This window comes from Pteropus alecto, unplaced genomic scaffold, assembly GCF_000325575.1.
Source record: "Pteropus alecto unplaced genomic scaffold, ASM32557v1 scaffold25, whole genome shotgun sequence".
Classification (NCBI taxonomy): domain Eukaryota; kingdom Metazoa; phylum Chordata; class Mammalia; order Chiroptera; family Pteropodidae; genus Pteropus; species Pteropus alecto.
The window spans coordinates 4,233,428-4,248,873 of record NW_006441955.1 but is presented as its reverse complement, the minus strand read 5'-3'; the positions used below and the strand labels follow the sequence as shown (position 1 = coordinate 4,248,873).

Genomic DNA, 15,446 nt, shown 5'->3' with positions numbered 1-15,446 from the left:
CTCTATAATATATAACTAAGAGTTTTTATGTATTTGTTTAAATTTTTATTTTCACTACTCCTGTAGTGCTTCATGGGGTGTGGAGGGATGGGGATAAATTTATTATTGTCAGTAACTTGTATGATTTCTAGAAAACAGGACATTTTTCTTGAAATTTTATTTTAAATAAAGTCAAGATCCCAGCTCAAGGATCTCTTCATTCCTGGATGAGGAAACTTGGATGTGACTAGCTTTGGTGTTTTTCTGCAACAAACCTTGGCACTGTACTTCAGTAGTCTTGTTAACTTCATCCTTGTCATTCTCTAATTGCTGTGTCCTCCTTTCTTTTGTTGTTGATGGCACAGGTAAGCAAGTAGAGCATGCTTATGGGAAATAGAGCGTAACTGCTGACCAGTGTATTGCTTTTAGGGAAGGGAGTAGGATAGGAGGAATGATCCAGGGAACATTCAATTAACTGTACTGTTAATTTATTTATTTATTTTTTTTACAACAAAAGAATATTTATATAAAATTTTGTGTAATAGAAAAAGAAAAATTATCTATGTGAATGATCATTTTAGATCATAAAGGATACTTCTCTTGTAGACAAGTTGTACAGGAACCATTCATTCTACTTGTAAAATAATTTTGCTCAAGCAAGTTTTTCCCAGGCAAATTTTTATTGCTGGAGCTAGCTTCTTTTCATTTAGAAACTGGAGGGAAAGTAAGGCAATTAATGAATTTTATTAATGTGTTTACTTATATCATTTCATGTTTCTAAATTATCAGACTAGCAAAACACCTAAGATAGAAGGGACAGAAGGCTTAAATGAAGCCCAATTTTACAAACCCTACTTAATGTTTAAAAATTGTGATAATGTCATTTGAAAAATAAATCTTCAGAGTCCTAAAGGTCTTCACTGTCAACATATTCTAAACCCCTGTATCTTAGATTCACCTTTAAACACAAAGTTTTAAGAGAAAAACTCATCAATATCATTAATAATTCAAGACAGGAACCGAAATATAAAACTACATCAGAATGAAATAAAATATTACATGAAGAAAATGCAGGCTAAAAAATATGTAACCCATTTTTCTAGCTATACAACACAATATTGAAACAATTTTCAGATACACTGGAAGGGGAAAGATAAGCAAGAAAGTAACTCTAATTTAAACAGAATTAATAAAGAAATGTTCTGAAAGCAAAAGAAATAAAAAAGGAAAGAGAGCCTAACTACAAAGGTATCTTCAAATGTCTTCAGTCATTTACTTGATGGGATGACATTTGATAGTGGTGGGATCATGCACTGATTTTCCCAAAGAGCTATCTCTTAAATGAAGAGAAAATTATCCTAGTTTAGTGGAAGATACTGTTTGCTAGGAGTTCCTGCCACTGCCCTAGTTAAAGGGGGAAGGGACGGCAGGGGCGTAGATATGCATTTGTTGCCTTCACTTAGTCTCAGGGTAAGCAAATCTGTACCAAAATAAAATAGCCATGTATTTCTGGATACTAATATATCGATGTGGAAATTGTCATTTTTTGACATTGCTTGACATTTTCTATTACAAAAGTAATGTGGGTCTCTAGTAATCCTATAAAATATAGAAAAATATTTTTTAAACTCCACAATTTCACATTCTAGAGAGAACCATTAACATTTTGCTATATTTTCTATGGATATACATAAATTGCTTTATATTTATTGGTGATCTACCATATATGCCTTTGTATTTAGCTTCTAAAAATTAGCATTATGTCTTAGAAATTTTCTTATATCATGTGACCCTTTTAAGGTAAATTTTATATTTATTACATTTACAATAAAAGTAGAGACATCAAAATTACATCTAATTATAAAGACTACAAATTATTAGGGATGTGAAGTCCAAGGTTTTTCTTCGGGATTTGAGAGAGGATGGGAAATTATAATATTTGAGAATGGAGATAGGTAACATACTTTTCCTATTCCCACTTCTGAACATTTTTAATTAAAAGGACAGGGAAAAATTTTCCCCCAGGGTTCTTAAAAACTGCTTTTTAGGCCAGCGTATTATTATATATTAACTATACACTAATTTCATATAGCTTAATATATCCAGAATAGTATATAAGGTATTTACAATGAATTGTCTTCCCCCCGCAAAATAAAATTACTTTATATCTGCAGGTGGCAGCCCTTTAAAAATATTTTATAGTTGAATTATAAGCATATTTTAAACAGCTGCAGTTATTCAAGCTGCTGTGTTAAAATGAAGCAGTTATTCTGCCTTCCTGAAGAGTACGAATAGCACATAATATAATGTAAAAAACAAATACATAAGCTTAAAAACACAAAAAGCTATATGCTACAGTGAGTGACATGCTAAAGCAGTAAAGGTTATTTTCATATAATGGGAATTTAAAATGTCAGATCAGTTTTGGTTAAACGCTATAAAAATAGTGAATCAGTATAGAAATTTAGGTATTATTTTAATTTAGCAAAAAAACATTTTATCATAGGTCAGTTTGAGGCTAGTATGAATATTTAGCTATATAAATAGAGAGTGAAGTTTTTCACACCATGTTAAAAGAACATAAAGTTTTTTTTTTCTGTCACCCTCAGGCACATTTCCCAATAATTTCTCCCAGATACTAGAACCCTTGTCCTAGTTATTAGTCAACACTTAATTAATCATTTGGAATGTGCTAGGCATTGTGCTAGATTGTAGCATCTCAAAGAAAGGTGAGGCATTAGCTCTGTCCTTCAGCAGTTTATGATATAGTAAGTATGATAATAGAGGTGAGGTACAAACTTCTATTAAGAGCACAGTGAAACAAGCTCACGGTGGAGAAGAGGAGATTATATGTGGCCGGGCCCTAAGAATGAATAGTTTCCAGGTAGCAGTGATGGGGAAGGCATTCAAGGCAGAGGAAATGGCTTAGAAAAGGCACAGAGACACTGAAGTATATTGTCTGTTGGTGAAAGAAGAGAATCTTTTGAGGATGGGGCTCAAGTGAATGTGAGGAAGAGAAGATAGTAGAAGAAGGATAACTTGGCACTCAGATTGGAAGGTTCTGGTGTGTCTTGTAGCCATATTACTTTAGTCTCCAGATAGGAAACCATCATATATTTTTGAAACAGAGTGATTGAAGAGCTTTCCTTTGCGATTAGTTATTTTTAAAGAAAGGACATTTAGAATAGAAAGAAACAAAGGCAGAAAAAGCAATTATGAATCAAGGGATGGACAGTGAAAGTGAGCAATGCCAAGTGCATGTCTAAAGCTATATCTCTGTATTTGGATATGGGTCAGCTAACAGTGTAAGTAAGACTAAAAATTTAGGCATGAAAAAAATTTAGGCAGTGCTGGTAAATTAATGATAGACTTGAAAACCCATATCCGAAAAGATTTTTGCACACTGATGTTCATAGCAGCATTATTCATAGTGGCTAGGACATGGAAGCAACCAAAGTGTCTTACGATAGATGATTAGATAAAGAAGCTGTGGTACGTATATACAATGGAATATTACTCAGCCATAAGAAGAGATGAAATACTGCCATTTGTGACAACATGGATGGACCTTGAGGTAATCACGCTAAGCGAAATAAGCCAGACAGGAAAGGTTGAAAATCACATATCACTTACATGTGGGATATAAACCTAAAAGCAACAAATGAACAGGACAAACAGAGACTCATGGACATGAACTATAGACTAGTGGGTACCAGAGGATAGGGGGTGGGGGAGGTAGAAGGGGTAAAGGGGGTCAAGTATGTAGTGACAGAAAGAAATCTAATTGTGGGATGCGAACACACAGTGTAAATATATATATGCCTTACTGTTAAAAAAAAATTACTAGTGGAGCTCACCATTATGAATCTATAATCACATAGACTAGAATGTTGGCACTAGAAGAGTCTTTCAAAATCATTCATGTGTCGGCCTTTTTAAAGACATTTTTGAAGAAAGCAGCATGATAGTTATACTTTTAGATTTAATCAGTTGGTTGAGAAAATATAAGATAAAACTAGTTTTAAAAAGCATTTTTGAATGTTTTATTTAATTACAGAAGCATCTACATATGCAGGCATACCTCCTTTTTTCATGCTTCAAAGATAGTGCATTTTTTACAAATCGAAAGTTTGTAGCAGCCCTGTGATGAGCAAGCCTATTGGCGCCATTTTTCCAACAGGCTCAGATGATGGTTAGCATTTTTTAACAGTAAAGTATTTTTAAATTAAGGTATGTATATCGTTTTTAAAGACAACGCTATTACACACTTAATAGACTACAGTATAACTTTTATATGCACTGGGAAACCAAAAAATTAGTCTAACTCACTTTATTGCGGTGGTCTGGAGTTGAACCTGCAATATCTCCAAAGTATGCCTGTATTTGAAAAATAGTGGCACACATGTGTGAGACAGTCTACAGACAGTGTATAGCATAGCGATTAAGAGCTCAGGCTCTAGAGTCAGAACCTAGTTTGAATCCATGGCTTGCTAACTTATAACTTTGAACAAGTTACATGTCCATCTGTGCCTCAGTTTTCTCATTTGTAAAATGCGAATAATAATTATACCTACCTTATAAATGAGTTAATAAATGGAAACAGCCTGGAACTGTACCTAGCACAGTGTAAGCACTATTGAAAATGTTTGTTATTATGAAGATGATGTCATGCTATTTTGTATAACATGCAATAAATTAAGAGACCTTATTGTAATTAAGTTTTTCTTCTATTCTTAGATTCTAATGAATAATTTTGGGGACCTTTGAATAGTATGTTATTAAAAAGATGGTTATTTCAAAAATTTGTGTTTACAATTTTCCTTCACCCTCTTTGAGATCTCTGCTCACCTCTTGCCAACACATGCCTTAGAGTTATCAATCCTCTCTTCTTTCTCACCTATGGTTCCTGGAGAGAAGTAATTTCTAATTCTTCATGGAATCATTTATATATAATGAATTAACCTCTTTCTTATGCATCTACAGTGGTACTAGTGATGTGCCCTTCTTGGGAGAATTGGCAAAGTAGTCATTCAAATGACTACTTTTCTGTGGTTCAGATGAGGAATTTTAATGATGCGGAGAAATAAACCAATTTAACTAAGATATTTTCTTTACAACTTTGGTTTGCTTTCAGAATAAAAGCATTTTTTAATATATATGTATATATATGTGTGTGTGTATATATATAAATTTATCTTGGCTGCTGGGTTTCATGGTGGTAATGATGACAGCAGTGTCTTCTGTCTCTCAAGGTCTCTTTTGTATTTTTTTAAATTGACTTTATGTTTTGGAAAATTTTAGATTCACAGCAAAATTAAGCAGAAGGTACAGAAATTTCCCATTGTGCATTTTGAAAATCTCTGTAGTCTTTATCATTAAGCATGAGGTCTGGCACACAGAAGAGTAAACAAGTTCAGCATTTTCAAAATGGTTTAATTTTTTGGTTTGTTTAAAGAAAGTCTTTCCTACACTGAGATTTCTATTTCCTCTATACATCTTAAAGCATGTCTTTCACATTTAAGTCTATAATATACCTGGAATTTATTTTTCTGTTTGGTGTGATTGAGACTTTTTTTTTTTTTTTTACTATATGGGTATGCCCAGTACCATTTATGACTAGTTCTCTTTTCTTCTAATCAGTCTTAATGTCATGTCTTGATATCATTTTTTTTTCTGTATATGCCTAGATTTGGGTCTAAATTTTCTTTTCTGTTCCTTTGATCCATATAGATTCATTAGGAGGGAACTGACATCTTTATGATGTCATTCATCATTCACTAAATATTCATGGAGTACCTCTGTTGCATTCTGAGAACTGGGAATACAGCAGTGACTAAAAACTCAACAAACATCCCTGGAAGGATAAAAACCATAAACAAGATAAATTATATGCTGTATTATTCACCTTAGCCAAAAACTGGGAACGATCTAAATGTCCATTAAATGTATATTCATACAGTGTAATACTACTCAGCCATAAAAGGGACAAACTACTTATACATGCAACAACACAGGTGAATCTCAAAAATATACTAGGTGTAAAAAACCAGGTACAATAAACTACATATCACATGATTCCATTTATGTTAGGTTTCTACAAAACGCAAAACTATAGCAATAGAAAGCAGATCATTGGTTGCCTGGGTCTTGAAATGGGAGTGAGGATTGACTGAAAAGAAGTATGAGGGAACTTTTTAGGTGATGCAGGTGTTCTAAAATTGGATTATGGTGATGGTTGCACAATTGTATAGATTTACTAGAACTTATGAATTGTATACTTAAAGTAGCCAGATCTCATGGTGTGTAAATAATACCTTAATAAAATTGTTTAAAATAACTATTTTATGCCAAAACAGATGAACTTTCAGCACATGCTAAGCCACAAAAAAGACAGTCACCAAAAAACCCACATGCTGTACGATTCCATTGGTGGTGACTGGGAGAAAATAGGGAGTGACTTGCTAATGTGTATGGGGTTTTTTTGTGGGGTGATAAAAATGTCCCAATATTGCTGTAGTGGTGATGGTTATACAACTCTGTAAATTTACTATTTGAATTATATACTTTAAGTGGGTGAATTGTATGGTATGTGAGTTATCTCAATAAAGCTGTTACAGAAAGTAAATGAAATTATAAACTATGTATGAAGGAGAATTAGGAGTGGGGAGGGACGTGGTGGTGGTGGTGCTGGGGAACTCCTCACTGAGAAGGAAACAGTTGAGCAAAGAGTTGAAAGAGATGAGAGGTTGAGCCATATGGATACCTGGGAGAAGAACTTTCTAGAAAGAAAGGATAATCAGTGAAAGATCCTGAGAAGAGAACACATCTGGCATGTTTGAGGAAAAACAATGAGGTCGGTATGCCTGAAAGGGAGCGAGCAAGGAAGGGAGCTGTAGGAAATGAAGGTGGGACTTCGGTTTTCATAGTGAGGGATATAGGGAGGCAATGTAGAGTTTTGAGTAGAGAAGTGACGTGGATTTTTAACATGGCTGTCGTTCTGAAAATAAACTGAAGGGTAGCATGAATGGAAGCAGGGAAACCAGTTAGAAGGCAGCAGTCCGGGAGAGATATAAGTGACTTGGACCGAGGTTGAAGAAAAAAGTGGTCAGTTTTTAAATATATTTTGAAGGAAGAAGCAACAATATTTGCTGACAGATTGGAGATGAGATAGGAGAAAAAGAGTCAAAGTAGATGTTGTATTTTTTGGCCAGAGAAACTGAAAGGGAGAGGATTGAGGATAAGGCAGATTTGTGGGGGAAATGCCAGTTCTGTTTTTGATACGTTAGAGAAGCCCATCAGACATGCTACACAGATGTGAGTAAGCAATTTGGACATCGAAATCTGGAGTCCAAGGAAGAGGGTCCTCAGGTAAAGATTGTATTTAAAGTCACGAGTCCTCCAGTCCACCAACACAATATCCTTAATAAGACAAGATGGTATTTTCCCTTAAGATAGGCTCTTAGAAATTGTTAACCTTCAACTCTGCCTCCAAAGAGAATAAATATGTTAATTTTCTTATATTTCAGGATCTTCAAGATGAAGTTCAAAGGGAGAATACTAATCTGCAAAAGCTACAGGCTCAGAAACAGCAAGTACAAGAACTCCTTGATGGACTGGACGAGCAGAAAGCCCAGCTGGAGGAGCAACTCAAGGAAGTCAGAAAGAGATGCGCTGAGGAGGCCCAGCTGGTAAAGTCTGGCCATTTACTGCTGCGGATCTAAACCTGGCTTAAAATGGAAACATGCTCTGCTTCTTGTTGTTCTTAGGTGGCACTCTAATCAATAGTTTGGGCACATGAAGGAAATGGAACATGGTTCATTCAGAAATTATAGGCCCTCTTTAGGGAAAATAGGGTACTTAATATACTATTTTTCTAAATTTTAGTTGAAAATATGGTACTCATGTCTACAACTCTCCATTTTTTTCCCTAATTGCTCTGTTCTATTAAAACCTTACATCAAAAAACATGAAAATAGTAAACTAGACAAATAAACATACTGCATTATGGAACATTTTAATGACATTTCTTTTTTTAATCCCCCTTTCTTCTCATTCACCTCCATTTTATAGATCTCATCCTTGAAAGCTGAATTAACTAGTCAAGAATCACAGATCTCCACTTATGAGGAAGAGCTGGCCAAAGCTAGGGAAGAGCTGAGTCGCCTACAGCAAGAGACAGCAGAACTAGAGGAGAGTGTGGAGTCAGGGAAGGCTCAGCTGGGTCCTCTTCAGCAGCACCTGCACGATTCACAGCAGGAAATCAGTTCAGTAAGTCTTTGCACCAGTGAGAAATAACACTCAAATGGGCCGTCACGTCCTTTTAGTAAATAATACTTTCTCAACTTCTCTCTCTGCCTAGTTTTTTTTATTCCTTTTTCAGTCATTTTATGCAAACTGGTTTCTTGTCACCTGTCATAAATTAAACTATCATACATCTAATACAACCGATGATAATCACTGGAGTCATAGTTAAGAGTGTGGGCTTTGTAGTTGGGCGATTTAGATTTAAGAGCTGGTTTTGCCACTTACTACCTGAATCACTTTAATATCAGATTCCTCACTTTTAAAATTGGAGAATTAACAATACCCCTAGAGCTGCTGTGAGGATTAAAGGAGGCAAAACCTTTGAGACCTTTTAACATAGTGTTTGATACATAAATACCAACTAAGTGTTGCTTATTTCTATAAATAATAACCCAGTATCTCTCTTTTGTGATTCTCATTTTGAAATCAGTTTCGCTTATTTGGCAACCTTTATTTTTTTAAACTAGAAAATTGTTTTTTTATATAGATGCATATGCCATGCTGTGGTAGGTCCAGTGTATAGATAGATACTTCGCTTTGTTATTTCTAGGCCTTCATAACTGGACAATATTTTATAGAATGATAGCAGGATGGTTAGACAGGAATGTAGAGAGCAATGTAGCTGTTGAGTTAAAAATAAAAGGGCCTTTCAAAGTGACAGACCAAAAGAAAAGCATTTATTGGACATCAATAAGAATAGCTATTCAGGCCGAAGCCCAAATAGTATTCCAATTAAGAGACAAAGGCGATGAGTATTTATGAGAAAGGGAAGGGGAACAATTACATCAATAGAAGGAAGGCATTTCTATTGGTGCAGATAACATAACATAGTGATATTAATTCTAAACAGTGTTTTTAATTTTCTGTCCAGTAGTTAAAATAACTGCTTTCTTGTTATCTTTGCAAACAGTTCTTTGGGACACAGTGTTGCCCTAAGCCCAGTCCACAGGTGATTTTGCCCTGTTTTAACATTCCAAAGGTTTGAAGCATAAGACTTGCCAAGGCAACTTCTCTGGCATGGCAGCTCCCAGCTCCATTTTAAACTGGCTCCATTTATTATTTTTTTGGACATAACCCATTCCTTTTATTTTGAATTTGAACAAACTGAAACCATAATTTTTTTGAGGTTTATCCATGTTGTACATGTATGAACGTTATATTCCATTGAATGTTCATAAGGTATTTTGTTTATCCATTCACCAGTTAACGGACATTTGAATTCTTTCAACTTTTTGGCTATTATGAATAATGTTGCTGTGAACATTGGCATACAATTCTTTGTGTAATATATGTTTTCATTTCTCTTGGGTATGGAATAGGTTATATTATCAAGTTATGTTTAACTCTTCCTTAACTTTAAATTGCCAAACTGTTTTCCAAAGTAGCTGTACCATTTTACATTCCTACCAGCAATATATGAGGGTTTCAGTTTCTCCACATTTGTACCAACACTTTATTATCTATCTTTTTTATTATAATCATTCTAGTAGGCATAATGTGGTATCTCATAGTGTTTTTTTAATTTGTATTTTCCTGATGACTAGTGATATTGAGCATCTTTTCTAATGCGCTTTATTAGCTATTCACATGGCTCCTTGGGCGAAATGTCTATTTAAATCTTAACCATTTTAAAAATTAGGTTGTTTGTCTTATTATTAAATTACAAGTTTTTAAAAATATATTCTGGATATAAGTTCTTTGTTAGATATTTGATTTGCAAATAATTTCTCCCAATCTCTAGCTTGTTTTTTCATTTTATTTTCTTTGACTTTTTCGAAAGTAGATTTCTTTCAAATGAAAGAGCATAAATAAAAAAAGTAGAAAGCCTTCTGGGTTTTATAAATTATCATTGGGAAAATAAAACTGTTTGTGAGCAGGGAAAATAGCCTCAGTAAACTGTACCACCAAGTGTGCCAGATGTATTTCGTATCTGTGGAGGAATTATGTCCTTGAATCTGACTTCCAAACCTTAAGAATAAACATGCCACTTTCTTACATTTGACTCAGTGGCTTGTGTGTCTTTCCCGCAGAGGGCAGTATATTCCCTTTGGTCTATAAAAATGAAAATCTGGTTATAAACCTGTCTGAGACTTTCATTGCTCTCTAAAGCTTAAACTATAGCTTTTCTGGAAAGAGGAATAACTGAAATAAAATTTTCTAACATGCTGCATTTTCTTCTTACCTAGTATTTGTAGGCTCTGACCTTAAATCTATATGTTTGTACTTATACAATACATACTATTTTATCCAAGTATTTTGAAGGTGTTCTGATAGTTTATTGCACTTCCTTTGCACAATTTCCAGAGAGCTTGTGTTAGTTGCATGACCGATTTTTTTATATCGTCTAAGTTTATGCAGAGACTGAAGAAGAACACAGGCTTAGTAACAGGTACGTGAGAGAGCCAGACACAAGATTGCCTAGTTTTGTTCAAGATTCTGATTGTTTCAGAAATAACCGTGAGGAATAAACTGTCCTAAATAGAATCGATAGGCAAGTGTTCCACTTACTGCTTCCCCTATATGATGGGTATTATTTTAGTGTCAAGGTTTTAAATTTTTGACTGCAAAGTTGTAATAGGTATTGAAATTTACTCAATGGTCATGATAAAAAAAATTTTAAAAATGAAATAGAGACTAGGAAACATCAGAATGCATTACATGTAGTAAGGATAAGTATTACTTCATGAAATGTGTTTCACCAGTGTATGTGTATGTGTGTGTGTTATAAAATCATATATAAATTATATAATTGAGTATATTTCTATATTTTATGTGTGATTATGTATACATATATACACAGAGAGTTATATCCAGATATATGCATATATATATTTACTGAGTTAGTATGTAAAGTCTATTTCTATGAATTAAAGTAAAACGTTTGTAAGCCACTGTACTATAGCACTAGGAGTATACAAGGTATATGCTGTATGTTACAAATGTGTAGTATTTTTGGATTGTTAGTTTAAATTCTAACTACAATGCAGTTTGATAGATTTATTTGCTTTTTGATGTCAACTGTTTATAAGCACAATGCTTGTGTTCATTAACTGAACAGATATTAAGCACTTATAGTGTGCATCATTGTGCTAGATGTTAGAGATAACAAAAGTTGTAGTCTCTACCCTCAAAGAGCTCAAGGTCTTTAACTTTTTTAAAATGGGGTAAATTAGTGGAAAAGGAACAGAGGAAAACATCATTGCTTTAGGAGTGGGAAATGGAGCTTGCTAGGCACTTTTACACATGGTGTCCATCGTTTACATAGTCCTTTACATTTTACAGAGCTCTTTCATATACATCTTTTGCTTTGTATAACAAGTTATTGTTACTATCTTTTGGATTAAAGAATAGAGGGTTGGAGAGGTTATTCTAAGATCACCGAACCAAAAGATGACAGAGCTAGATTTATATCTGTCTCCTAATCCAATAGTCTTCTCTCCTTAGGTTACGACCCTGAAAGATCTGTGATAAACTGTAGATTCCAAACTGAGCAACTTAAAAACCTTAGGGAGAGATGGGTACTAGACTTATTGGGGTAATCATTTCATAAGTTATATAAATGTCTAATCACTAAGTTATACACCTGAAACTAGGATATTATTGTATGTCAACTATAACTGAAAAATAATTAAATAGGGCTCAGCCTTAAGGTCTTAAGAAAAAAAAACCTTATGAGGAAAAATAACAGTCGGTAAATAGCCTTAATTTATGAAATGTCAGTAGGTAATTTTTATGTTTGCTAAAAATAAAAAGCACAGCATGCTAACAAATAAAAATATTTAAAATATATAGTTTATGAAAAATGGGAATATTCCTTTTCATTAGAAACATTTTTTGATTCTACCGTCTCAATTTTTTTGAGATATTTGTAAATATTTTTATTATAGATGTTAGGATAACTAACTATTTTTTCCTGCCTCTGATCCCCAACATTTTTTTACATATAAAAATTTATCGAATTCTATTCTCTGTGTCCTACTATTGTCCTAAGAGAATAAAGACACTTGGATATTGGGATCAAAAAAACTCTGAGTGCCTTTATTTTGCAAGTTTGCATAGCTTAGATTTAGAGACTTCTTCCTAGAGCCCATTAATAAAATGCCAGAGCTCATTTTACCTTGGTCTTCGCTCTTCTCTTTCCTAGTAGGAGCATGGTAGGAGTATGGATGGCTCCAAAGCCTGTATCCTCTCCTTCAACTTCCTTTATCTCTTCTAAAGCTTCACTACAAAATCTTCTCTTGCTCTGTCACTTTGCTATCTTTTCCCCAATACCCTGACCCTTTTTTTCTTATTATACCCTAAACAACCACCAGAATGCAGATATTCAAATCATAATTCTTGGAGCTTTCAAAAGATGTACAAAAGCAAGTCTATGTTTTGGAATTTGAAGAGGAGAAGTTACTAGGATAGATTACTGAAATCTTTAAGTCGTGCTTCATTCCCAGAGTATTCTCCTTATGGAAGCAAATTTATCCTTGACCAAGTCCAGGGATATAGTGATATAGTTGCTTGTCTTTCTAATAATAAATTATTTTATACTTCTGCTTTGTGTTGACAGATGCAGATGAAACTGATGGAAATGAAAGAGCTGGAAAACCATAATACTCAATTAAATTGGTGCAGTAGCCCACACAGCATTCTTGTAAATGGCGCTACAGATTATTGCAGCCTGAGCACCAGCAGCAGTGAAACAGCCAACCTGAATGAGCATGCTGAAGGCCAGAGCAACCTAGAGTCTGAGCCCATACACCAGGAGTCTCCAGTGAGTCTAATAGTTCCATAATCTTCATAATTAACTACAGAAAAAAACTTGGTTTAGATCAAAGTTTTGTTGACATCATACCTGATAGAAATAATGTGGCCTGCCTCATCTGAGGACAATTGAGGTTTGTTTGTTTTTTTTTTCTCCCAGAGGCAGAGAGTGGGTACTGATCCAACAATTCTAACAGTTTTAACTAGTGTAAAAATGTAATTTTAACCAATATATTTGTTATAGAGCATGTTTTCAAAGCAGTAGTTCTATAGATAGTAACTTTTTCAAACAAGTTTTTATATACTCTCACCCAAAGCTAAAAGGAATTCTTTATTTCACAGTGTTAAGGATATTTATTTACCAGTTATTTAGAGAGCACCAACAAGGCACAAGAGTGCTACTAAGTTACATGCGAGAGCTACAGAGACAAAAAACAAAAGAACCCTACCTTCACACAGCATACAGTCTAGTAGTGTAACACTGTGTAAGAGGGCTATGACAAAGGAAGCATGGGATATTCAGGTAGGACAGCCTCAAGAGGGCTCAGAGAAGATTTTAGAGGGTTTTTAAAGCTGTACAAGTGACCTACACAGTGAGAAGGGGTTAAGCAAAGATGGTGGTGCATTCCTGGCAGAGAAAACAGTATTAGCGTCGGTATGGGATGCGAGAAAACACGCTGCACAGGGTTGTGAGAAGTTTTCGGAAGATATCTCACGAAGGTACAGAGAGTATTGGTAGGGCACGAGGCTCTCTCCCAGTGGGCACCTGCATTACCTCTGGTACTTCATCAAAATATAGATGCCCGAGCCCTACTCCAAACTTGTTGAACTAGAATTTCTAGGATGGAGCTAGGTACATATATATTTAAAACAAATTCCCTGGTTGATTGTGATGTGTACTTAGATAAAATTGACCACTTTTAGGTCAGAAGGGGCCAGAGAGTAAGAAATGTGCATTCATCTGGAAGCATTGGGGAATTTATCATATTACTGTGAGTAGCCATTGAAGAATTTCAAGCAAGAAGTGACAGGATTAAATTTATCTTTTAGAAAATGTGGAAGATAGATTAGAAGGTGGGACTAGACACATAGAGATATGTTAAGAAACTGTTGGAATGGTCTGTGTGAGAGTCGTTTTAGTCCAAACTTAAGCAGTAACAGGATGGATGAGTAGAAGAATACAAATTTGAGAGACATTAAGGATGTAAAATTAACAGATTTGATTTTATTTAGACAGTACAGTCTTGAACTCATTATAGAATATTATTTTAAGTACAGAAGGTAAAATTACTAGATTATCCTTCAAAGACATAGAGTGGTAGGAAATGGAGATTGCCCCTGCCACTTCTTAAACCTTATTAATTTACTGATATAAATCCAGAATACAATGGGAAGCCATTGAGGGATTTTTATCCAAAAGGGTCAAGATCAGATTCACAGCTTAGAACTACTACTTTGACTGCTATAAGGCACATATTACAGGCAGGAAGGCAGTTAGAAGGTTACTACAGTAATCGGACTAGAAATAACGATACTTAAGTGGATGACAGTGACAGAGAGGATGGAGAAGAAGGGAAGAGTTTGAGAAAGAGGTAGAAAGTAGACTCAGTACAACTTTGAGGCTAGCTGAAGGATGACCAAAGGGAAGTGGTTAAGAAAGACCTAAAGTTATCAGGACTTCGATGCTTGGCGATAGCATTTTCCCAAGGAAGATTATAGGAGATGCCTTTCAGCGAATATGTTCTGCTTGTCTTTTTTTAATTTCTAGTAACTTTTGGTTATTTTTGATTTCAGTTTCCTCTGCCAAGTAGAAAATACATCTTTAGTTCATGTAGCATTAATATTTTGTAGGCGAGAAGTAGTCCTGAGATACTGCCTTCTGGTGTGACTGATGAAAATGAAGTGGTGACTGCAGCTGTTAATGAAAAAGGTTGTCCTGAATTTAATAGTGACAGACATTCAAAAGAGGTAAAAATAATTTTATCTGTAAATGTTCTTATCACTGGTTTCCCAAAATGGGTTATATATTATTTTAGGCTAAGGAAAGGGAAAAATATGTTAAGTGAACTTTATGACCACAGAAATATTTGCTATATTACCATCAGTTGATTTTTCAAAGCATATTTTATTTTTAAATGTTACCTTTTAAAACTTTGGTTCCTAAAAAAATTTTCTTATTAAAAATTATTTTTAGGATGATCCATTTACTGTAGAATCAAGTTCAGTGACAGATCCAGTTACAGATACAAACTTGGATTTTTTCCAGTCTGATCCTTTTGTTGGCAGTAAGTACTCTTATTTTTATATTATAGATTTACCAGAAAGACTTTTTAATAGATAAACTGTATAAAAATTAGGGCTTCAGTTTTCAGGGCCTAGTTGTTACAGCAAAAATAGAGAGTTAGGGTTTT

The 15,446-nt window shown here is 34.4% G+C and overlaps 1 protein-coding gene across 2 annotated transcripts in view; it reads left to right on the top strand.

The window, feature by feature from the left end:
- The window catches only part of EPS15 (epidermal growth factor receptor pathway substrate 15), a 111,753-nt gene that overhangs the window by 73,329 nt on the left and 22,978 nt on the right, over positions 1-15,446 (top strand). For both annotated transcript variants that reach the window (XM_006919182.3, XM_006919183.3), the window contains exons 14-18: positions 7,506-7,667; positions 8,050-8,247; positions 12,842-13,045; positions 14,887-15,003; positions 15,230-15,320. In XM_006919182.3, coding sequence (XP_006919244.1) covers positions 7,506-7,667; positions 8,050-8,247; positions 12,842-13,045; positions 14,887-15,003; positions 15,230-15,320 — 772 coding nt within the window. The remainder of the gene's footprint in view (positions 1-7,505; positions 7,668-8,049; positions 8,248-12,841; positions 13,046-14,886; positions 15,004-15,229; positions 15,321-15,446) is intronic.